The sequence below is a fragment of the Strix aluco genome, chromosome 4 (assembly GCF_031877795.1).
Source record: "Strix aluco isolate bStrAlu1 chromosome 4, bStrAlu1.hap1, whole genome shotgun sequence".
NCBI lineage: Eukaryota > Metazoa > Chordata > Aves > Strigiformes > Strigidae > Strix > Strix aluco.
Genome location: NC_133934.1, coordinates 80,296,752 through 80,321,495, shown reverse-complemented (window position 1 = coordinate 80,321,495; position 24,744 = coordinate 80,296,752). Strand labels below are relative to the sequence as shown.

Below are 24,744 nucleotides of genomic sequence, written 5' to 3'. Positions count from 1 at the left end.
CATCAGGGTTTGTTTAAGTGGAGGGGGAAGAAGGTAAACGGAAGAGTGTGTGAGCCATCCTCAGCTCCCTGCACTTAGACCAGAGCCAAGCGCAGAAACAGGATCGAATATCAGAGTGGGGTTCAGGGAGTTAACTAACATTTTATTTCTTTACAGCCTACTTTACATGTCTTTACAAAATGTGTAAACTCAAGTTTGCCCAGGTTCTAGTAGACCAGGCTGTAGATACCAACTAGTTAACCAAGCCTGTTAATGGAGTTCTGAAGAGAAAGTCCAGCCTTTCTTACATTAACCTGATGAGCTTTTTAAATGTCACTGAACAACAAAAGATTTGGCCTTGGTGTTTCAGATCTGGTGAAACTGGAAAGATTTAATACCTGTCATTCATCTTTGCTCTCATCATCTAGTTCTTCTGGGAGGACCAGGGGCTGTTCTACCCCATTCCAACATCCTTAAAGTGATCAGCTTCCAATCACTGAGACTAACAGAGTTTTGATATGGAAGATGCACCTTGTCAGCCTGCTGAAGTGCACTGTACAAAATAAGACTTAAAAACACAAATTTCTGATGCAGTGCTGAAAAAGATGTTGGTGTAATGCCAGTGTATGTTATACCGTCTAGTAGAGCCAAGCGGAAAAGGTTCACGTGCTCTGTTCCATGGAGTTGTGGGGTTTTCTTAGTCCGAAGCTGCTCTATTGAATGCCTTGCCCCTAACACTTGTAGCGTTATATTTCAAACCTAGAGCAGCAGCTCCTCAGAGGGAAAGGTTGTAAAAGCTGATGTAATGTTTGGTTTTTTTAATCAAGTCTTTGCAAAATAAAAGCTGGCACGTACAAAAAATGTGCTGCCAGGATTTAGACACGTTTAATTTAAAGTAAAATCATTTTTATTTCAAATTGTTTAAGTTGTGAAGCATCAGAGACTCATGATGAATTTGTTTAATTTCTTCAACTGTTCTTTGAGTGAGTGTTTTTCATTCGTTTGTTTGGAACTGGTCTAATGATACAGCGTTCCCTTTCCTCCCCACCCTCAGATTTTAATACAAAATCATCAACCATCAACTCTCTGCAAGTGATCACATGGGCAACCTCAAGAATAACTGGACCCCAAAATCAAATAAAAGATGCTAGGTAAAGGAAGTAGTTGTAGATTACTGACCTGTTTCTCTACTGGCTCTGCTGCAGCTCTCAGAGCAGCAGTTGCCCCAGTTTTCCAGTTTATAAAGATTTGTATTATCTGGCTACAAATGGTAGAGCAAGTTAAAAAAACTAGCCCTAAACTACCTCCAAATTAGGTTTTTTCTGAGTAATTGCTGTGAACTCCTATAAGTTTCCAAAATGTCGAGCTTCCGAAGTACCTCATTCTGAAAGCTGCTTGGAGAAACCCAAAGGAATGCATACTTGGTTATTGCCAGCTTTAAAAATAGCTTGCTTGAAAATGAAGTATACATTTAAGGTTTTCTGTTTCTTTTTCAGAAGAGAGAAAATACAAATGCCACTTGTGCCCCTATGCTGCTAAGTGCCGTGCTAATCTGAACCAGCACCTGACCGTCCATTCTGTGAAGCTGGTGAGTACAGACACTGAGGACATTGTCAGCGCTGTCACTTCTGAAGGCAGCGATGGAAAGAAGCACCCTTATTACTACAGGTGAGGACCCAGGCAAGGGCTGTGCACCAGGCGCTGCACTCTGAATGTCTTATCTGCCTGCTAAGGGCGTATTACAGGGCCACCCTTCTGGTGCTGCAGGGTGGAACTGCGATGAAATTATTTGTCTTGCCCATATCTGACTCAGGCTAAGCAGCAGAACCCAGCTGGCTGCCTCATGCTGTTTGACTTGGCTAGCCATTGGGAAAGACTCCGGGGTTTGGTGTAGTGTTGTTTTTTTTAAACGGCTTTGTGAGGCAGATGGGCTCTTGGAAGCCTCCTGAACTTTTTTTGCAGTGTTCGTGTAAGTTTTGTGTTTGGAAGCATCCCACGGTGTACGCAGATTCACAAGAGATCTAAAGCACTGTGCTTCCAGTTGCCTCTAACAGCTCCATTGTTTTCAGCCAAATCTATGAAATCAAACAGTAAAGCCTAATAAGAATTGTATGGGAATACACATTTCCTCCATTTTCTAGAGGTGTCTACATTCGGTGACCAACATGATGAAAGAAAGAAAACCTTCAGGAGAATTTGCCTGAAAAGTTAAAAGGAATTGCCCAGATAAAATGGATATTTGGACATTCTCCTTGTTGTATGTGCTGTGGTGCGCTCTGCAAACTGTGATGTGCACTCTAGTGGCCAAGCAGATTACCAAATCACTCTTACTTTTAGTCAAAGTGCCAAGAGCAGATTTAATTACAAAATCATAGAAGTAAGAAATAAATTGAGACCTGCTGGATTAGATTATCTAGTTCATCCCCCTGGGAAAGCAAAATAGTTCCCTAGAGTATACACCTTTTAAAATGTTTGGGGCTTGTTTTAAATGTTAATGGCCTAATCAAAGCAAGAGGAGGACTCTGCAAAGAAAGTTAAATTAAAGGGTCCTTTCCATTGCCTCTCAATATCACTCTGTTTATGCACTGGCCGTGAAATCTGTGTCCCTGCTAATTATTTGCATAGCTGATGGCTGCTGTTTTCCAGTCAAGCATAAGAAATGTTTGAACCCATTTTTACTTGCTTACACTGAAACTGCCAGGCAGTTTTGCACAAGATCCCAGTTTGGCATGGGAACCATTCCAGGGCTTGAAAATAACTCCTGGAGTGTGCAGCAAGCTCTCCGTTTGTCAGTGTATCAGCTGTACTAAACATCTTGGCAAAGCTGCAATGCCTCTTATTGCCCAAAGGAATCAGCTAGGTGATGCGCAGCATCTGGAATCTGTAGTTTTTAATTAACTTTATGATTATTTAGCGTCATTATAGCATGTACAGGATTGTTGCATTGTGCCTGCCCTTAATCACATTGGCATGGCCATCAGTTGAAAGGCAGTTCAGCAGACAAAAGAATTTTGCAGTGGACATTCAACAGTGAGGAAGAGACGAAATCTGTGCAGTGAGGTTTTTTTTCTTGCAAATTCAGGGAAAGGCAATATGCTTCTGTTTATGGTTTGTTTTTTAATGTTTCTTACTCTTGAATTCCCTTCTGCCTGCAGCTGTCATGTGTGTGGGTTTGAGACGGAGATGAATGTCCAGTTTGTCAGTCATATGTCCCTCCATGTGGATAAAGAGCAGTGGATGTTCTCCATTTGCTGCACAGCGTGCGATTTTGTCACTATGGAGGAGGCAGATATGAAGGCTCATGTCAACAGCAAGCACACAGGTGATGATCCCGCTCTCCCAGCTGCAGTGATCTCTCTCTTCCTTGCTTTTTAGGTGCAACCTTCACACTTCCCATTAGCACTCTACTTTCACTGAAATGCTTGCTAATTAAGGCCTGATCTCAAAGCTGAAGTGAATTGGACTCCAGCCAGGCAAATAATCTGTAGTGCAGATCAATTTTCAAGCTTAGCGAAATAAATGAAGGACTACTTAGCCCTCCTCCTTCCTATTCCCCTTATCCCCCAAATCCCCTCCCCCTGTTGAAGTCAGCATACTTCATTTGTTTTTCTGACTGGTTTACTATTTCATCAAAATCCTGCTTTGACTTCAGCGATGATAAGGTGACTTTGAGTGCTAATTGTGCACACCCGGCTGTAAGTTTGAAACACATAATACGTTGAGCTTCGCTCTTCGGTGCGTTTGCCTCCACAGTCTATCAGTTTGGAATTTCACGCTGATGTTTAGTTGACACTGTGATTCAGCAATACCATAAATGTAACTTTATATTAAATAACAGAACAAGTCATGTGTTCTCTCCCCGGTTCTGTTCACTTAATAGCAAAGATAAGAGCAGTAGCAGTTTTCAAACAAGCTCCATATGCTTAGTCCAACTAATGAAGTCTGGCATAATTTAAGGAGAAGAAAATTACAATCCTTTTAATTAATTTCTCTTATAACACCAGGCAGAAGCATTTTGCTGCCACAAACTACCAACAGTTGTGTTGACAACACTGAACCTGAATTACATCCAGCACAGTTTTTCTATTGCTAAATTGCTTTTCCTGTCCTACCAGGAATAAGATTGGGAAAACAGGGAGGGGTGGAGAAGGAGAAGGGAGAGAAGAATGCAGTTGTTTGTGCTCACAGATACAGAAGTTAAATGTAACTACAGAAATACAGACTCCTGGAAAACTCTCACGGGATTTTATGCCAGCGTAGCTCACAGCGCTACTCCCTGCTATCTGAGGCGTTTGCATCTAACTCCACTTCTTACATAGGAAGTCAAGGCAAATGAGTAACCCCACCCATAGCCATGTGAAAAGCTTGCCTCGGAGCTCAAAACTGAGCCGCGCTCTACTGTATCTTCCTATCATGGCTAAAAGGTTGGAGCTGCGCTTGTCTTTTAAAGAAAGACAAAAACCCCCTTGTTCTTCCTTCACCCTGTCAAACTGAGCCATTCAGCTGGTGATTCAGCCAAATGCTTACACATATGGCAAATACAGAGAGTAAAAAATAGAATGAATTTTCTGGGTCACTTGACTCCAGTCCCTTATCCTGTGATGTTACCAAGTCATAAAAAGGCCTGTTTGTAAGGATGTTGGCTTGTGTCTTCAAACACGTGTAATTGTTTTAAAGCAACTATTTCTACAGACAGGCAGCTGCAGATTTTCCTCCGTTAAAGATTAGGGACCTTTTTAAAATTTCCAGCGTGTGTCTTATTGATAATCAGAATACACATACGTTGTTCTTGTGCCAGAACTGTCCTTTATCTGAAACAGCAGTCCACCTCTTATTCCCTCCACCTTCCTTCCCTCCTTCCACAGTATTTATTCCCTTGGTATATTTATGGAGAGCAACCCTCTCCCCTCTAAATGTACATCGAGCCTTTTCTTATATGATACACATTTTTCTCACTGTACCAATCCCTCGCTGCATATGTTCATGTTAGAACCCCTGCTCTCAACGTACACAATCACAGCTGTACATGGTGAAAATGAAATAAGTAGTGGTGGCAGTGTAAAACAGCAGCAGCTACTGGGAACAGCTCACACAATAACATTCTGTGATCATATTTACCTTCCTTGAAGGCTCCCCCGCACCGAGTGCTTATATTCATCCCATGTTCTGCTCAAATTCTTCTTTTGTTTTCCTTGACTGTTCCCAACTTAAGCACTCCTCATTGTGGCAAAAATTCTTGTTCCTGGCCCTTCAGGTCATAACCTTGTACTCTGTACTATTAAATTTCATTCCATTTCTATTACTGTGGTCCCCAAGGTCAGTGAGTCTTTCTGTACGATATCCCAGTCATCCTCCCTATTGACAGCTTGGGTCATCAGATTTCATTAGTGCATTCCTACATTTTTATCTTAGACTTAAAGGTGCCGCTCATCTGTTTAAAGCTAGGCGCGTAGGTACTGGTGTTCGCAGAGGCCTTGATCAGGGGACTTTATCACAGAGAGAATATGAAGTTTTAGTAAAGTCTCTTTTTAACACAGCTCTGATTACACCCATATGTAGGTGGGAGGTAATAATGTGCCCATCCTTGCCTCGTTACCTCATGGCGGTTCTCATATGAGAACTCTCACTCTTGTCATTTCTAGTCTGTGATAGGGTTTGGGATTTGAACTTCATACATTTATTGCATACATAAGGAAACTCAGCTTTAGATCCAGTTAAATAACGAGGGTTTTTTTAATTAATTATTTTCAATAAGAGGTCCTATTAAAACCAGATAAACCTTGAGACCATGCTGTTATCTCTTACAATCATTACTGAGAATGCTCCTCAGTGCAATGAGTGAGATTATTCTCCTTCCTCCCACATTTACCCGTTGGACCCATATAAATGGAAAGGTGGGAGAAGTTTAGCTTGGACCAGTAGGCACTTTTGGTTTCAGCATCACAAACCTACAGAAGCTCTGTTTCCTTTCTAAGTGACAAGTTCTTTATTGTTTTTTGAACTCTGAGCTAATCAAAGTGTTTTCTTGGGATTTTTTTAGCCTGGTAATGAGGCTGAGTTGCATGCTTCCTTCCCACTACCATTACAGAGACTCAATTCTAGGATAAACTGAGAGATGTATTGTTGTAAACGCTAATAAAAAGGAGGGAGGTGTGACTGATTTCTTAACAGATCAATTCATTTCAGACTTGTTTATAAGCATGTTTAAATTAACTTTAAATATTTCTCCTAAAATTTAAAGCAGGTTCATAGAGATTCTGTCTAATGTGCTGTACTAGTTATTGCTCTTTATTCCTGTTTTTCAGCTGAAGAGAGGAAGACACCCAGTGAATCTAACAGTCCATCTTCATCTTCGCTGTCAGCGCTGAGCGACTCTGCCAACAGCAAAGAAGATGCAGATATAACCCCAAAAAGCAAGGGTTCAAACAACCTGCTAGTCATTTCTGTAGTGCCTGGTAGTCACACCTCAGTGAACGCTGAAGAGAAGTCAGAGAAAGGTAAAAACACCGTTAAACACATACACACTGTCACTTTCTGTGCAGTCGATCTGGCCACGAGGTAAGGAATACATTTTCCTATTTTTTCTTTCAGGCTTTGAATGTGTTTTTTGTAACTTCGTCTGCAAAACAAAAAACATGTTTGAGCGCCATCTGCAAATCCACCTGATCACACGGATGTTCGAGTGTGATGTGTGCCACAAGTTCATGAAGACACCTGAACAATTACTGGAGCACAAGAAATGCCACACTGTCCCCACCGGTGGGCTCAAGTAAGGAAAGCAAGTACACAAACTTTTACTGTGTTAAGCACCTCTAATACTGTGAGGATAGGACAAAAGGAAGGCAATTAGAAGGGGGTAGTTAAATGTCTGGTAATCCGGATTTGGGGCTTCCTGTTATTTCGATGACCCAATCCCAGCCCTTTAGTGTAGGCTTGAATCGTGATAGCAGATCGGTAACCGAGTAGCAGGTGTAGTGTCCGCTGGTCTTAGAGCTGTAACCAACTATGGTCCTTTCCCCTTTCAAGTCAAATAGGAGACAGTATGTGATGGCTCTTACAGAGAATAAGGCAGCACGACACAGAGGTGTTGGCAAACAACGAGGGGGTTTTTTCAAGGCATCAGAGCAAAAGCGAGCACGCAGCACAGGCTCTATCCTGCACCTGGCTCAAAGAAACTAAACCCTGTACAGTCTCTGAAACTAGGTACGAAGTTATAACCTTTGTAGACTCTAATGCAAAGTCAGACCTCTCCAAGAACTAATAACTTTGATGCTTTCTGCTTTGGTTTGCATGCCCCAGAATGATCACTGTCTTATAAATTCACATGGGACAAGTAACACACGCTTTAAAAAAAAAAAGCCCTTTGGCTTTGGCTAAGGTGGTGTCCTTTGAGGTCTCTTGGTGCAGAGCAGAGTTTCTAGGGAATGAGTGTGCCCTTATGTCAAAGTCGGACCCGTGAGGGAAGGAGTGACTGCTGGGCTTGCGCTCTGCGGGCAGGCAGTGTGACGCTACCCAAGATGCACATCCCTGGTCTCTGTTTGTTCCAGCTGCTGCAGGAAAAGAGGCTGGAACCACTGCGAGCCCAGCTGGGGTTCAGCACAGGGCTCCCTGCTTCTGTTGCTCTTGCTAAGCAAACTAATGTTTTCAGTGCCCTGTAACTGTCAGGTGACGAGCACATCACGTTTCGTGTTACCACGAGGAGCTCTATCAGTTTGCACTGCAGCTTTTGAAAATTGGTTCTGTTTGCCAGGCCGCGTCTGGTCTCCAGCTCAGTAGTTCCATGAGATGTGATGACTGAGTCTGGGAAGACGACCAGACTGAGAAACAAGTAGTGTGCCAGACGACTGGATGTCTGTCTTGGACATACAGACCAGTTGTCTAATGCGCTTTGGGTTTAAGCTGCACAGAATCTGTTCTATTTACCAAGGAAAAACCATGACCTATGACTCAGGCCTTCCTGACAGAACAGGCTTCTCAGTCTACATAAGTTCCTTCTGCCCAGCTCAAGTAATAATTAGGTACCTTGAAAGCTGCACCTAAGAAAAAGCTCTGATTTTTTTTTTTTTTTTAAAGGCATCCAGAAGAGCCTGAAGAGATCTAAGTAAATTGTATTTTTCTGTCTCCTGTTTGCTGTGGGGGAAGAGGCAAAAAAAAAAACAAACCATGATTCCTCCGGCTCCAGGTCAAAATCTGAGATTCTAATCCAGAGAGCTTGCAGCCCAGGAGAGGTATGTGTGCACAGACAGCTGAGTCCTCTGTTGCAACAGAGCTAATCACATTAGCAGCCTCAACACCAGGCTCCCTCTCTGGATCGGAGTACTTGATGTGCATCAGGAAAACCATCCGGATGTTTTACTCTCTGTTTGTCCTCCTGTATCCTCCTGTGCTCAAAAGTCTCTTGATTAGCAGGTAGATTAATGTTAAACCTGAATGTGCAACCAGTTGTAGCAAGGGAAAACACACACGGACAGAGAGGATCTCTGCTTAGAAGCTATCTGAAATGCTAGAACACAATTGGCAGACCTGCTAAACAGTGAAGGCAGATCAGCAGCAACTGGAGACATCTGTAAGGCAGTAGCCAGGTGCCTTAGTTGTATCTTTTTATCTAGACCTGCTCTTTTAGCTCACCAGTTAGGTCTGGAAGGGAGCATGCTTTGTTTAATACGGCAGAGATCCCTGGCAGGTAGCTGTCCTCACCAGCTTCCTGTCAGCTACATAAAGCAAAAGCGGCAGGTGTGTTTTGGGTTTGTTGGCGTCCAGGCTTGTTCAGCTCAGGCTTCCTTCCAAGCTTTCAAGATTCCCTCCTCCAGCCTTCTTGGACCTTCCTGGTCCAGGAACCAGGGGTGAGGCCCTTTGCCACATCCCCCCCCGCTCCGGACGCTGGCCGCTGTGAGTAAGCGGAGCCCACATCCTGTTCCCACAAAGGAACAATTCCTGCCATGGCAGAGGCGGCTGTAGGCAAACGCTGCCAACCACACGCCCCCTTTGAGCATGGCTAGCTCGTCTCCCAGAACTGGGAATCCCTACAAGTCATCCTAACAGACCGGCTTTCAGCTGCTCCTAGCAGGCTACCCAGCAAGCTTATTGTTCAAGGTCACGTAGAAGGAATGTCCTAAGCTTTTGGTGTACATGTGGTATTACAAGTTTATTCCATCTTTACTTAAACAGCTGCTTTCATACTCATCTGTAAACACTCACTTTAAACCACTTCTTAATGGAAAAAATGGCCAGAGTGACTTCGTGCAATCACTAGGAATGTCATTACACAAAGTACCTGTGAATCAGTCACCCACTCTGCACTACCCGGCCTGCTTTGCAGAATCTTCCCCATCAAGGTAAGCCAGAAGATTAAAGGGATGCTCCTTCAGAGTGAATCAGTGTTTTCCTAGGAATGCGTGAGCTCTACTGCCATTAAACGGGCAAACCTCCTCGAAGTAGAGATGTGTCAAGGTAAACCAAGTGTTCAAAAGAGACTTCACAGGGAGAACTAAGTGCCTTTTTCTCTGCTTTAGTAGATCAGAGAGGGGTTGAGTGACAGGGTTAAACCAGGAATGCAGGTCTTCAAGCTGAGTGACTTCTCTTTTCTGTGTCCCTGCCTTTCCTTGCTGTGTTGCCAGGTGCCCATTCTGCATCTACTCCACCAACCGCCCCGCGGCGATGGAGTGCCACCTGAAGACTCACTACAAGATGGAGTACAAGTGTCGGATCTGCCAGACAGTGAAAGCAAATCAGCTGGAGCTGGAGATGCACATCCGAGAGCACCGCCTTGGCAACCATTACAAGTGCGACCAGTGTGGCTACCTGTCCAAGACCGCCAACAAGCTGATCGAACACGTGCGTGTCCACACCGGTGAGCGCCCTTTTCACTGTGACCAGTGCAGCTACAGCTGCAAACGCAAAGACAATCTCAACTTGCACAAGAAACTGAAGCATGCTCCACGCCAGACTTTCAGCTGCGACGAGTGCCTGTTCAAGACTACCCACCCTTTTGTCTTCAGCCGCCATGTGAAGAAGCACCAGAATGGGGACTGCTCTGAAGAGGAGAAGAAGGGCCAGTATTCAGCCTCCAAGGAAGCCAGTCCACTCCTACCAGTGAACAGCTCCAGAAACCTCCTGTCACCCCTCTCCGTTATGTCCGCCTCCCAGGCTCTGCAAACAGTGGCTCTGTCAGCTGCGCAGGGCAGCGGAGCAGAGCCAAACTTGGCAGTGAAAGCTTTGGCCATCAACGGCACTTCCCTGTGCTTTGATAAATACTGGAACTCAGAGTTTGCTCACCTTATTCCTTTAACAATGTTTTTCCCCAAAAACCACTATGATCTCACATTCCATCCACCCAGACCTCAGACTGCACCAGGAGGTGCCTCTTCACCTAAACACTCCTTCCTTGCCTACCTTGGACTAACAGAAAGGGCAGAAACTGTCTGAGGGCAGTTACGTTCTGTACCAAAAATACCCCAGCAAACCCAGCAGGTATACATTGCTGCAAAACGTAGACCGAAGAGGTAACGAACACTTGTACTATATCATTAGTAAGGTTTAGAAAATGGCTCCGTGTGTATACTTATTGCATTGACATGAAAGCTGCTTTATTAAATCTTCAAGAGGTGACCTACTGCATACTTCTACCTTCAGAGGCATGTTTCCAGTACTCTTATCTAAGAAACTATTTTGTCTTGTTAAGCTGAAAAAGAGTGTCCTTAACGGCAATCAGCACTTGTAAGATTACATATTGATGCATTTTATTTTTTGGGCTTTGTGTGCGTGGGGGTGCGTGAAAGAGAGTCTGCCTGTAGCGTGCCATGACGTTGCTTTTGCACATCCCTTGTATTGGCTTATTTAATTATTCTTCTTTTCCCCTCTTCACACACTTGCTCCTTCCCTTCCCTCCATCTCCCCTGAACTGTAGGGCTGTGGAAGGAGTAACGCTCGGTTCAGGGTGGATTGGTGCATTATTTCAGTGCTGTTTGCAGCTTCCTTTACTTGTTTGACGCCTTGTACTCAGTTGTCAAGGTTTGAGGATTTGGGGTAGAACTGATGAGGAAAAAGTTGCTTTCAGCACTGCAGGATGAGAGTATGACAATGAGAAGCGTGTGTATGTACACACACACATATGCATATGCAGTGTGTGCAGTCTACACACCCACACAGCAGGCCCAACTCTTAACTGTTAACCCAGGTGTAACCAACACCTGCGTCTGGGCCATAGCAGACATCTTTTGTTTTAAAAGGGCATATAAATATTATATATATATATATATATACTGTATTATGCAGTGGTTACCTTTTAGTTTGCAGGAACAACTTGTATAACTAGAATTCTATGGTGGAAAAAAATCCAACAGGGGATTTAAAAAAAGGGTATGGCTAAATTCTGGGTATAAATACTCAGACTAAAAAAAAAAGGCAGTTTTGCACAGTGCTTTAGTCTTGCACTAGTTTGTTTCTCACTTGCAAAAAAAAAAAAAAAAAAAAAAAAATCTGTGGGCTGAAGGTAAGAAGACTGTTTATTTGAAAAGGTACCAGTAACTTCTTTGAAATATAAAGCTATAAAAAGATGCTGTTTGAACCATACAGTTCTCTTTTATACCCTCAGTATTTCAATTGTACGTGCAAATTCTACAGTCCTATCGATACCCTCCATGTTATTAGTAATACTTTATTCCTTTTTGTTAGTGGCAGATAGAGTGTACGCTGCTAGGAAGCTAACTTTGTACTTATTTAACGCTCCTACTTGTGGTCATTAAAATTACATGTTATACGTAGCACTTTATTGCAGGAAGAAGCAAATGCAGATTGGTTGTATAACCTTTGTTAATCTCAAAATGCCAAGAGTGATCTTAATTTAAGAGAAGCTAACTGACTGTTAATTGATTTGTGTTTCTTAGACAACTTAATATCCAGGAAGAAAGACCAAGATTAAAAATACTCTGCATTAAAATTGGAAGTATGAAATACAAAACGTGTCAGAATTATCACGTGACTTACAGGAGTGCTTTCTTACTGGATTATTTTTTCCCATGGTGTCTCTTGGATTCAGACCTCGCTGTCTCTCACCAGGTGTTAAGAAACGTCTGACCTAGCTTTTGTCAGAGTCCCCTCTCTGTCCCTTGGCCAAGCCACTGTAGGAGGTGCCCTGAGTTACATCTAATGTGCTGTCTACCTACCCTCATGCTGTCCTGAAGGAACTTCTTCTGCAGGTTGTTGTGGGATGGGGACATGTGACAGGCCAGCTGGAGCCAACCCCTTGTTTGTTACAGCACTAAAGCAACACCCCAGTTCAGGAAGGCATTTCTGCTCCACAAGGACTCGTAGCTGTATGCACAACTAGAAACATAGCTCAATCTTCATTAGTTCTTAACTGAAGCTTGTGTAGAAATACTTTTTTGATGCAAAACTTGCATCACTTAACCTATTTGCAAGATTCCTACATTTGTTTTGCACTGAGACGGCCAAACGTTCTCCACTGTCATGACCAAACTCTTCCTGTTCGGGGAGGACATCCCAATCTGTGCACTCCTGTTAACATACTGGAAGCTATTTACAAGGGGGAAATATCCAAAATAGTAGCAGGTTATCATTTGGAATTATTAATTAAAAGACAGAGAAGTCCCACCATTTTGTTTACATTCCAGCAGACGGTCTTTGTTCTAGCGAGTATGTGGCAGTTGTGTCTGTCCAAGCAGTAAAGAAAAGCCATCTGTTCCAAAGCCTGGATAAACCTTCGTAAACAACCTACCTAACTCAGGGCCCTGTTTGCCACGCTTTACTCCATCAGAACCCCTGCTAACTGCCCCCTGCCCCTGGAGTAGAGACAAAATAGAAAATGCTGTTTGAGTAAATACTCAAAGCGCAAAAAAACCAAGTATCACAACAGCATGAAATATGCAGTCTGCATCCAGAAATGATACCAGTTCTTTAAAATACACTCAATGCATCTATCTCTGACCCCACCACAGAAGAGCAAACACTTCCAAATCAAAAAGCTTATTTTTCAAACTGAGAGGTAAAGTACATCTGTCTAGAAGGAAGAAGTAGGTATATTAGTAGGACACTTTATGTAAATCAAATGGCAGTTTAAATAGGGCTGGAACTTCCAAGAATAAGCTGTCAGCATGCGAAGGCCACGTGTTTGACCATGTTCCACTGTACCAGTATCTGACATAGTAAAGGTTAACGTACCTGGGAAATTTGTTTAGCACTTTGGAAAGGATAAATTAATTCTTTCTGGCAAGTTATAGAAGTATTCTCTGTAAGGAAAAGTGTGTTAGGAGGTTTTTATTTTTTTAAGAAAAAGAATACAGTATTTATCAGAGCTCATGCATATTAAAATAATCGGTTTGCAGTTCAAGGCTAAAGAAAGGAATGTTCGTCAGAGGTTCCCCCTACCGACTAATGACCAACAGTTCTGGTAAAATCCCCCCCACCATAAAGGTAATTTCATACTGGTTTTCACTATGCATTCTTTAACGAAAGCTAGCGTGTTTTTCCATTCAGTAATTCAGTTAAAAGTTCTCAGCACTTTTTTCTTTTTTTTCTTTTTTTTTTTACTTGTTGTATTATGTTGAAACATCATTCTGTCAAGGTTTGTGTACATTAATAAAAATTTGTATTGTATAAAGCTTTTTGCATTATAAGGCTGTACAGGGTCATTTTGACAGTAACTGGTATATTCCTTTGCATCTTCTGTTGCATTGCCAATTTCTAGTGTACCCAGTTTGGAAGTACAATATACTCTAATTAAAAAGGTTGGCTATATTCTTGTTTCTTTTTGGTTTTCTTTCCTCTCTTTTTTTCACCTTAAATAGATTTAGGCTTGATTTGGAGGGAGGGGGAAAGGATTCTCCTACAAGACGAGAGGATACGAACTAAAACGGTAAGATGTTATCAATGGTTGAAATTGAAAAGGAAAGCTCTCATTATTACTACTGTGAAGAAATACTGCAAATACTCTTAGGATGGCTACAGGACTTTTCTCTCTGTGGGCTCTGTACTTGTACCAGCCTGCCAGGTCAGTTCTGCAAGGGAGATAATGCCTCTTCTGAGGAGTCTGCTCAGCTGGGAGGGTGATGGAGCTCTCCAGCCCTACCCTTCTCAGTCCTGCAGTTCAAAAATCAGATCCTTAAGCAGTAGTTCGGTGATCCTGGTCATGCTTGGGAGTAGCCCTAATGAAATCAGGAGAACTCTTTCCTTAAAGAGGAGCTACATTGTGCATTAAAAGACTGTAGTGGAAATCTGAGGGGTTTTATTGTAAAAATATCATGTACGTGTTTTGGCAGCATTTTAGAAAAAGCTATTTCTTTTCACCAAAGATTAATTAAATAATTCAAATGCACAGAGGAGGCTAAAAAGGAAATCCTAAGAGCAGACAAATTTCCAAGAATCAAAGATGATACTGGCTCCACTGAACAAGGAAGTTAGGGTATTTAAATACTAACCAAGGAAAAGGTTTAAGATGTAAGTTCACATCTTCAGTTAGAACAAGCAGAGAAGGTACAGAGAGCAAGTCAGCACCTTGGCTGGCAGAGGAAAGGGGACACGGCTGTCCCTGACACAGTGTGCTCTGCACTACTTGGCAGTGTCTCTAGGAGGGGGCTGAGCAGAGGACTGGATTATCCCACCTGCCTAAGCAGTCAGCTAGCAGTTAAGTGCAAGTCTTGTAGCAGCTCCAGCCCTTGAGTCTTACTGTAAACTTTTAAATAAAAGCTCAGGCCCAATCTCAACCAAAACATCAACAGTCCTCTTGCAAACAGCTTCTCTAGCTTGACCAACACTCATACATCTGACAGAAGAAGCCTATGTGCACCCAAATAGGAGTATTAGTGTCACATGCTGATGGGTGATAAAGTGTCACTGTTCTTTGCAGCAGGTGGCTATAACATGCTGGTAGACCTGCACAGTTTTAATTACTTAACTCTCACTAATCTGTCTTTCTGACACATACACCAATATATATGTACAGTGATAGAAAACATCTTAGTTTGTGTATTGACCCTCTCAGGACAGCAAACAGTGGCCTGTTTGCATTCTGCCTCTGTGTATATTTTTAATATGCCATATATGTTAAAAAAAAAAAAAAAGTGGACATTTTTCAAGCAGAATTATTTCTTTCTTATAATCCTACACCTGCCCTAGTCATCACAAGCCCAGCAGAACAAGGCTGAAGAGAGAGACTTTGGAAAAAACCCCTAAAATTCTCTGTAACACTTGACTGGAGAGAGGCATTCTTTTGCAGGGGGTGGCATCATTTATGCAGAGCTGTGTTTTAAAATACATGTTGTGTTAAAAATATGTCAGTTATGCTCCTAACAAACAGACATCTGCATTATATCATCCACCGTCATATCTGCTGCTAATTGGCCTCCTTGTTGACAAGTCTCAGCAGCAAGGTTAAGTACTGGCTGTAAAAGCAATCTAGCCTCTTGCCCGAGGGGTCAGAGCTCGGGCAGACTGTGCAGGAGCCTGCAGAGCCTTGTCCCTGCTATATATTTTCTGAGAGCTAATAAAACACCAGCGCAATCACTCCTAGCCGGAGGTCTGCCAACCACTACAGTGTCTGTGGAGCTGCAGTAAGTGGTATGTCGCCATCTCATTGCAGAGGCACTCAAGTAGTCTTCAAAGGAAGAGGCACCATCTTTTGCCTCAGAGTTTTAGAAATTACCAGAGAAGCATCTAAAAATTCCAGAAGGGACAGGTACCCTTGGACATGGAGCAGCTGAGGCCCGAGTGCCTGGAAAAGGGGTGGGGGTGGGTTTAGTGCCCTGAGTTCAACGCCCCCTGAAAGGTGGGTGTCTTCAAGAAAATTCATCTTGACCAAACAAATCCACCAAAGTGGATTTTGCTTTTCAAAACCTTGGCCTAAAAATCCTGGTGGGAGGTTGCAGGGAGCAGCCTGGTGCCTGTTTCCCCAGGAGCGCTCACAAGCTGGAGTACTGGCACCAAGCCCGTGGGGATGGCTTAGGTGTCACACGTGTCTTGGCAAGTCTAGGCTGAGTTAACAGGTCACATCTGAACCAAAGACCAGAATTTTACTTGGCTTGTGGGCTTGTTGTGGACCTCTTGGGAACATAATGCTAGGAAGCCATCCAGTTGCTAGATACCAGGTGATACCATCAGAAATGCAGCTGCTGCGCTTCCACATGTGCACAACAGCTGTCTTTGACCAACCCGGCAGTGGCTATATTTACACATATGACTCTCTAAAGTACCCACCATTTTAAAAAAGAAAAGGAAAAAAAAAAAAGGAAAAAGACAATTTAGGTAATTTAAAGCTGGAGCTGAGCAGTGGGGGGGGGGGACACACACCAACTGGAAATGTTTCATTAAGTTGAAAACAACCAAAAACACCCCCCCCCCCTCAAAAAAACCCCAACACTAACACTGTACAGTGAAGAGCACAAAGTGATACTCTGGCACTTTCCTTGCAGCCTCATGAAGCCTCTGCAACCTAGTTCCCTACTTCAAGATGGGGGCAGGGGGGGCATTCCATGCTAGGAGGTGGCTTTGCTTTGTTTTGTTTTTTTAATTGTTCAGTTTCCCTCCCCCTCAGCCATGATTAAAATGCAACATATGGCACAACTCTAAAAAAAAAAAATAACCACAAAACCAACAGTTTTTTCCAATTTAGGCTATAACTAATGAAAAAAGACTTTGAGTTCCTGTAGTATCCTTTGCTGTTTGCATGTAGTTCTGCTCTACTTTACTTTTCAAACCTCTACTTTCTATCAGTCACATACATACCTTTTTTTTGCAGCACTTCTCAGACAGCATTTCACTGGAACTGCAGACTTTGGATTGTTTCTCTTCTGGGAAGGTGCCTGTTTAAATAAAGAATAGAAAAATGCTCTCTATTGCTAAGCCCCTGGACCTCCATGCCAATGTTCGCAGCACAGCCTAATGTGACCAAAACCAAAAATAGGCTTTGCTTTCTGGCTGATCAAAAAAATATCAAATATTTTCTTGATTCTTTCCCTGTTATTTAAGACTGGAATGTTCATTCACACACTAGACTGAAGAATTTGCTTTTTAACATATTTAACAGGAAGCCAGTTGGGAGTGTCAAAGCTGTAACTAACATGCTCGTGCATAGCTGAGTAGGACTTTAGAACCTATTTATGCATAACTGCATGAATGAACACAAGCATGTTTTCCCCGGCTCACTCCCACTGCCTCCTTAAGCATTTTACCACACGAGCCCGGTCTAGCCCCTGCTCAGAACAGGCTTGCTGCTCCTCTCTGCCTGAGCGCCCACAGCAGCAGCACTACCCGTGCAATGTCCAGCGCTGACTGATTTGCCAAAAAAACAGGCTTGAGTGCTGGAGCAGAGCACTGCCCTGCCGGCAGCACCAGGGCCAGCCTCGGGCACCTCCACACCATCACACATCTCACACTGCATAGCGTCACACACCAGGGTTTGCCTGGCTACTGAGAGCAAGTGTTGCTTGAGGAGAAAGCAAAAAGTCACACAGAATCATCTAGGTTGGAAAAGACCTTGAAGATCACCTAGTCCAACAATTAACCTCACACTGACTGTTCCCAATTCTACCAGATCCCTCAGTGCTGGGTCAAACCGACTCTTCAACCCCTCCAGGGATGGGGACTCCCCCCCTGCCCTGGGCAGCCCATTCCAACATCCAACAACCCCTTCTGTAAAGAAATACTTCCTCATATCCAGTCTAAACCTTCCCTGGCGCAACTTGAGGCCATTCCCTCTTGTCCTGGTGCTTGTTCCTTGGTTCAAGAGACTCATCCCCAGCTCTCTGCAGACTAACTTCTCTAAGACTGTGTGGGTAGATTAATGCAGAATTTCTTACTAGAACCAGCAAAAAAAATTATGATAAACTATACCTGTCTTGTATTTCTTGTATTGCAGGGATTATCACTTTCCTGATATCTAGAGTTCCCAGTACGCAGCATACAACTGCATTCCGTTACAGCTGGAACAGTTAGAAGTAGTCGTTGTTTTAGCAATAAAATCACAGTGTATCACTGCAGCAAACAAAGTACTTTTTTACATAGTGGGTACAAGTTACACGTGTAACGTGGAACAACGTGGTGCTGGAGATATTTTTTTCCTGAAATCGAGAAAAGAAAATTAAATGGAATGGGAATGTAAGTAAAGATAAATAGTTGCAGGAATGCTCCCTCCCATCAGTGTGATTCTGAAATAATATGCATACATTGGTATACATCATACATCCCTCATGCCAGTGACACTTTTAAAACGTACCAGAACAGCTCTGTTCGCAGGTGTTATCAGAGCGATGCCTGTTTGCACTCTGAATATTTAGTAAGCAAGCATTAAGACTTCATGTTTTTATAGCTAGTTACCTATTTGTAATGGGACTGCACACCTAGAACTTAATGAAAAGATCTAAATATAATGTTGATGTGATTTAGAAATACACACCGTATCTTTTAAGTTGACATTTCAATTAAAGATAAATAAGATCCAGTTATATGGCAATACTGTGATAAGGTTGCATTTTTACCGGTCAAGTTTCATTCTTATTCAAAGTGACAGATTTCTTTAGGATAGACAGAGCCAGAAAGAGCAGTCCTCCAGACACTCAAACCAGGAAAATATAATTAAGGGTGCACTTAATCACTTTCCAAAATTGGGATATCGCATTTTATGGATAAATGCATTTTGCGATAAACACATTGTTACTTTCCTGTGGCTAGTCTATTAAAGCTAATAATTGCATAATAAAATTTAATTCACATCCAATTTTAACAGGAAAACAATGCCACGTGTGCTGCAAAAGGTTATTATACACATCTACATGTGCGTACCTGCCGTCTAAAGCTCCTGCAAGTACCTTCTTTAAGCTGGTTGCAGCAGCTCTGTTTTATGACTGTGGGCCCACCAGCACATACAGGTTTGGCAGCGCTTGGCTGGATGGTGTCAGCTCACCAGCAGCCCTACACACACCCACTGGTGTGCTGAGCTCCACGGCGCTCCCAGCTCAACTCATGTAGCAAGGAATTTAACAGGAAAAAAAGAATCCCAGAATCATCTGGGTTGGAAAAGCCCTTGAAGATCCTCCAGTCCAACCATGAACCTCACACTGACAATTCCCAACTCCACCAGATCCCTCAGTGCTGGGTCAACCCAACTCTTCAACCCCTCCAGGGATGGGGACTCCACCACTGCCCTGGGCAGCCCATTCCAATGCCCAACAACCCCTTCTGGAAAGAAATACTTCCTAAGAGCCAGTCTAACCCTGCCCTGGCGCAGCTTGAGGCCATTCCCTCTTGTCCTGGCGCTTGTTCCTTGGGTCAAGAGACTCATCTCCAGCTCTCTGCAACCTCCTCTCACGGAGTTGTAGAGGGTGAATCTGCTCATGTTTTCTTCTAAGCTCTATTTAAATAACTAAGGTCCCTTTGGCACTGCTGTAGTAAATCACACCTGACGTATTCCTAAGGTGACTGCCTGAGACATAAGTACTTCTGATACAGGGATTGACCTGTTGCCATCGAACCTGGTCTTTTCTTTAAACCTATTCATGTCTCCAGCACCACGTTGTTCCACAAGTTACACGTAAACCCACTATGTAAAAAAATACTTTGTTTGCTGCAGTGATACACTAAATTCTGCCCCCTCACTGAAAAAATAGTCCCTGATTAGCCTTCCTAAGATATTTCATTGCTGCCTGCCGCAGGCCCTTGAGCTGGACAGACCCACTCTGTTTGCTCTCACCACAAGCAGAGGCCACTTCGTACTTGTGATCGTTGCTGCTACCCTCCTCTGGCCCTCTCCACTTACATGAAGAGCTCATTCTGCTCATAGTTCACTTCCATATGTGGTAAAAGAGTTGACCCTGCTAGATTGGCCCATTCATTCTTCAGTTCCAGCCAGTATCCTGCTCTCAGGGTAAATGCTACTGACTAGCGCTTCAGAAGAAGAATTTTTAAAAATCCAGAAATTAGGATTGCTCAGAGGTTTCTTCCAGTGGAAGGTTTTGCTGTCAGACAAGTTTTAAAAGACACAGGAATTTCCTGTGGAGCAGAATTTGTGGTTCCGCACAATGAGCGCTACTGGCCATGTTCTGACCGACCGCCTTTGGATCCGGTTCCCAAAATCCTTTACACAGAGAGGTTTTCCTGAGCGTTCTTTAGAAACTGGATGTTTCAGGATTTTTGATTCTGTCACTGTAATAACCAGTTCCTCAACTTTTATATCTGCCATTGGCAGCACAATTCAGATCAGTGTTGTCATCAGTTTTTTGCCCCCTAATCAATAGCTTGTCAAGATCCAGACTCTTATTTGGTGGTAAAGACTTCAAGAATCCTCCACATTTAGGGAGCCAAAACTAAATGGGTGGGGTGGTTTTTTGTATAGTTCAGAAAATTTGTTTCCCATGGGACTTTTTTAGCTTCCTGAGCTAGACTAACAGCGGAACTGAGACACCTAATTTTTGCTTTTAATGACCAAATAAAAATAAAATAGATCACCAAAAATCTGTCACTGACAGCCAAAGAGAGTCCAGGGCTCTGAAGTCTCTAGTGTGAATGTTTCCTAGCTGCCAAAAGCTTGCATGGTTCAAAGCTCGCTCTTGGCACTGCCAAATGACCAGGGACTACCTCCTCCCAAGTCATCTGCCAATTCATGACAGGCCAAAAACTCAAAGAAATCCCTTAGCTCTGCAGCTCTTTCTAGAAACCTCAAAGAGAAAGGCTATTTACCTCTAACTCCTCTGAGATCTGCTGTCTGTACATATGTTGACATTGAATTTACTGTGCAAACACTGAAAGCCAGAGAACTTCCACCCCAACAGTACTCACAGAAGTGCACATACCTTGTCTACTCTTGCTCTATTCTTGCAGAGAGTGGCCCCCTTGTTGCAACAAGTTGCAGTGTCATAAACTCAAATCAATTATCCTGCTTCTACATTAAGACTGCTAAGTCCCTCAGATCTTCTCATCACAGGCCCAGTAATGCAAGGGGACTTTCTGAAGAGTTTCTACCTGTTAACATGAAAGGAAAAAGCACCTGCAACACCCAATAATGCAATTAATATTGTCAGTCAAGTGAAATCTGAAATCTTACACCATTCCAAGGAAGCATTCAACTTGAATTCTGATGGTAGCCTTGTTTCCCCTTCCTGGCAGTAAATAGTGCAGCCAACAAAGAAAGCTACCTTCAGGGAAAGATCCCCTCCCACCTATTCAAAGGTCTTTGAAAGATCTCCTGGGAAGGTGGGAGAACACAGAGAAACCTCCCCCCCATGGGCACAGGCCAGAGACAGCCACTAAATGCTCTGAAACCACAGGGAAGAATGTCTCACCCTTTTCAGCTTCAGCAGGCAGTCTGAGACACTGGGCAGAGCCAGCCCAAGAGAGGACAGCAGCCTGCCCACACACCATCCATTCGTCCATACTGATATATCCCATGGTGTTCTTGATAACAAGCACGGTTCCTCTTACTAGTGGACAATCAAGCATGTGCCAGACCCCATCCAGTCTCCAGGTCATTAAAGGGAGGACCTGAGACTCAGGTGGTAACACCTGAGATGATTGGCAATAAAACTCTCCAGGAACAGCGAGGCAGGAGTTTGAGGTTTTAATCAAAGAGCTGTAGGAGGACCCAAAACCAACACTTTTTCACCAGCAAGCTCAATATGGCTGTGCCCTGACAGACCCTGCAGGTTATTTTGGACATGAGAGTTGTCAGAAAACAGATTAATGCAGCCTAACTGGGAAATGGGGAATACATCCACCATAGTTCACGGGCTGGCCCTGAAGCAAAACAACTGTTTCTTCTTAATGTATAAGGCATGGAAGTTAACCTGGAGGTACTTCCAAGTTCAAAATATGGTTCTTTTTTCCTGTTTATGATCAAACAGTACAGCATAATTCAAACCCACATCCTGGAAAGGTGAACAGCAGACAGCCATACCAGCTGCTCAGGGCACCTGCTTCCAATGATCTACCCACCACACCTACCCTCTTCCTTGCACAAATAATGCCAGAACATGAACACCTTATTTAAGTAATTATCCATCTTCATCCCCTGACTGCACATCTTATTTTGTCTGTGCTGCCACTATATCATACGTCCCCTACACTACACAGGATTTCTTTTACTAAAAATATAAAATAATGCAAACACACTAAATACCACGGTGCAGTGACTTTTTTTTTTTTTTTTTTTTAACACTTAACAGTGGTATTCTTTTTTTTCAGGAAGAAACTACAGACAATCCATGTCAGCAGCCAAATGAAAACAAACAAGTCTTTCTGAACAAAAGGTGCTCCTTCCAGAGACTTGGACTTGCTCATTAACTCCAGAGTTAATGGACAGCAGATTCTTCAGCTTTTGGGAAATACAATTTGACAATTTGTAGAGGACAATTGATTTTTGTTTATAGACATCTATGAATAAAGACTTCATACTGACACCAGCCACTCAGATGCATGATAAAAGTTCAGCATCTTTTGAAGGGAATGGTCAGGATTTTGGGCGAGGGACCAGTGCAGATCCTTTTCTAACTCCAACTAAAAAATGCATTTTCCCTTATCACATCTAACACTGGGGAAGAGGGCGGCATCTGTCAGGTGCCTCTTACTGCCAGGATGGCAACCTGCCCTCTCAGGGTAGAGAGAGGTCTGTCAGCCTTTGCCAAATGAGTCAGAAGACAGTGATGCAAAGATACTGTGCGGAAGGAAATGAAAGAGTGGAGCTTTGCAAAAGTGAGATTTTGCTCTTAGTAATTAAAAGTAACAAGAATTTCACACTGGCTCTAGCAGCTTTCCATCTGCAGACAGAAGTAAGGAAAAGGGGAACAATACACAGTGCAATACATTGCCAGAAAGATTGCAGAAATACACCTTCATGAGAATCTTAAAAGATGAGCAAGAAGGAAAACTTGAGGGATGGAGAGTTTTAGCAAGGCTGCACCATGTAAACAAAAGATATCATAGAAGGGGCAGGTGTGTGTGCATATGTGTGTGTGCAGGGGGAAGGATCCAAATGGATTTGAATCTGTTGGGGCTAGAGAATCCAGGTTTCCTGACTAATAGCAATGCCTTGCACTACTTAACCACAAACAGACCTCTCAGAAAAAGTTATTTTCACAATAGCTGGGAGTTTTGATCTTGCCAGCCCTGCATCTTTTACCCTCCAGCTGCAAAACCTTTTATAAGCTCAGTAGTTCTTGCCCATCACAAAGCAGTCAAAAATCCCTGGTCAAAAACAAGTCAAAAGTGCAGAATCCAGAAGAAAATGAGACATGAGGCAATTGATTTAGGACTCTGATCACTGTTTTCTTTAGCCCATTTTCCCTGGTTCCAAGTAGTCCAATACACTTCTGAAGGAACAAAGAGAAGTTTGACATATTGACTAGGAGAAAAAAAACCATGGTAACAAGTGGTTGTTCCTTTTACTGCGGCTGTAAATCTGGGTACAACAGTGCACCACTTCAATTCCAAACAAATGCAGACAGATATACAGCATGCTGCTTGCCCTGACCAAGCCATAGAGCAGCAGAGAAAAAATAAGGCTCTCCAGCAAGACATAAAAATACACAAATCTGCTGTAAATAGGAGTCCAGTTTTAAGGAGGTCTAAACCCTCTTAATTCCAGAAAAACATCACTGCTATCTAGACAGAGTAAGTCTGCCCACAGATCCCCAACAGCCCTATAGCAGATGCAGATTCCAGTTGGTAATGTGAGCATCTTTAAGGAGCAGAGTGATGCAAGAAGGCTATTCACCAGGATTAAAAAAAAAATAAAAACACTGAAATCAGTTCAAATTGAATCTTTGATAGGGGTAACATGGTAGCTATATCTTGGTGTTTTTTTAGGGAGAGATAGAGAAGTTCTGAGGAAGTACAACTATCTCCATCTGAACCATCCAGGAACCTTATGGGAGGTGAAAAGCCACGACTGCTTTGCTATAAATCCAGCAGATCTTGTAATCTGGATCACAAAATCTGTTTCATGTCATGCTTGGTGTTAAAATACTATATGTTTTGACAGGTTTGTAGGACAAAAGTTGAGGACTGACAGCAACTCCCCTAGCTCTTGGAAACGATTCATAACAAGAGGAACCACTAAGCCATCCAATGCCAGAAAACACAAACCACACTGACCTTGAAATCTCCCTTTCTGCCACAAGGACTCAAGCTTCATGCTGCCCAAACAGCGAGACCAGGAGCATGAGCTGAGAGACTCTAAAGAGATCGTTCGTCTCTTTTTTGTAGGATGTTTTACTCAGGTCTTTCTGGAGTTCCCTAGTAGGGAAGGCAGATGTACTCAACACTGAAATTATGTAGCCATCAGCATTTACCATGAATCACTTGGCATCAAACATGAGATTATTTTTTTTTCTCTCTCACTTGAAAGTACACTGTTTTTCCTATGTGGGACTGTTTGACTATGTCTGGCTGACTTGATCACCAGGAAGAATGAAAACAGGATGCTTGAGCAAATACCAAAACATCACTCAAAACCACTGACTAACATTTACACTTCAATCTCTGATCAATTATTTAACCAACTTCAGTTGTGAAAACTCAATTGTGGTTTAAAATAAACTAAAAAATAAAAAAATCTGAATCCACTTGAAAATAATTAAACAGATGAATTAGTAAAAAAAACCCAAACAACTGCACACCAAAAAATGACACCACAATTCAGTACAGACAGCAAACTAGATAGAGGCAGGGAACATCTACATTGTTTTTTCAAAGCAATAACTATTCTGACCGGTACTTCCGAGAATTAAACAGAGTAAGCTCTCCAGTGTTTTGACCTCCAGAAGG

At 42.8% G+C, this 24,744-nt stretch overlaps 1 protein-coding gene across 6 annotated transcripts in view; it reads left to right on the top strand.

Moving 5' to 3' along the window:
- ZNF827 (zinc finger protein 827) overlaps positions 1-13,734 on the top strand; it is a 111,882-nt gene extending 98,148 nt beyond the window's left edge. For 3 of the 6 annotated variants that reach the window (XM_074823759.1, XM_074823760.1, XM_074823758.1), the window contains 5 exons: positions 1,476-1,647; positions 3,135-3,301; positions 6,285-6,476; positions 6,571-6,748; positions 9,597-13,734. In XM_074823759.1, the coding sequence (XP_074679860.1) occupies positions 1,476-1,647; positions 3,135-3,301; positions 6,285-6,476; positions 6,571-6,748; positions 9,597-10,404 (1,517 nt within the window). In that variant the 3' untranslated portion in view covers positions 10,405-13,734. Of the gene's footprint in view, positions 1-1,475; positions 1,648-3,134; positions 3,302-6,284; positions 6,477-6,570; positions 6,749-8,052; positions 9,517-9,596 lie in introns of those variants that run through there. The other 3 variants (XR_012623208.1, XM_074823763.1, XM_074823761.1) reach the window with 3 other exon arrangements.
- The last annotated feature ends 11,010 nt before the right edge of the window (positions 13,735-24,744 follow it).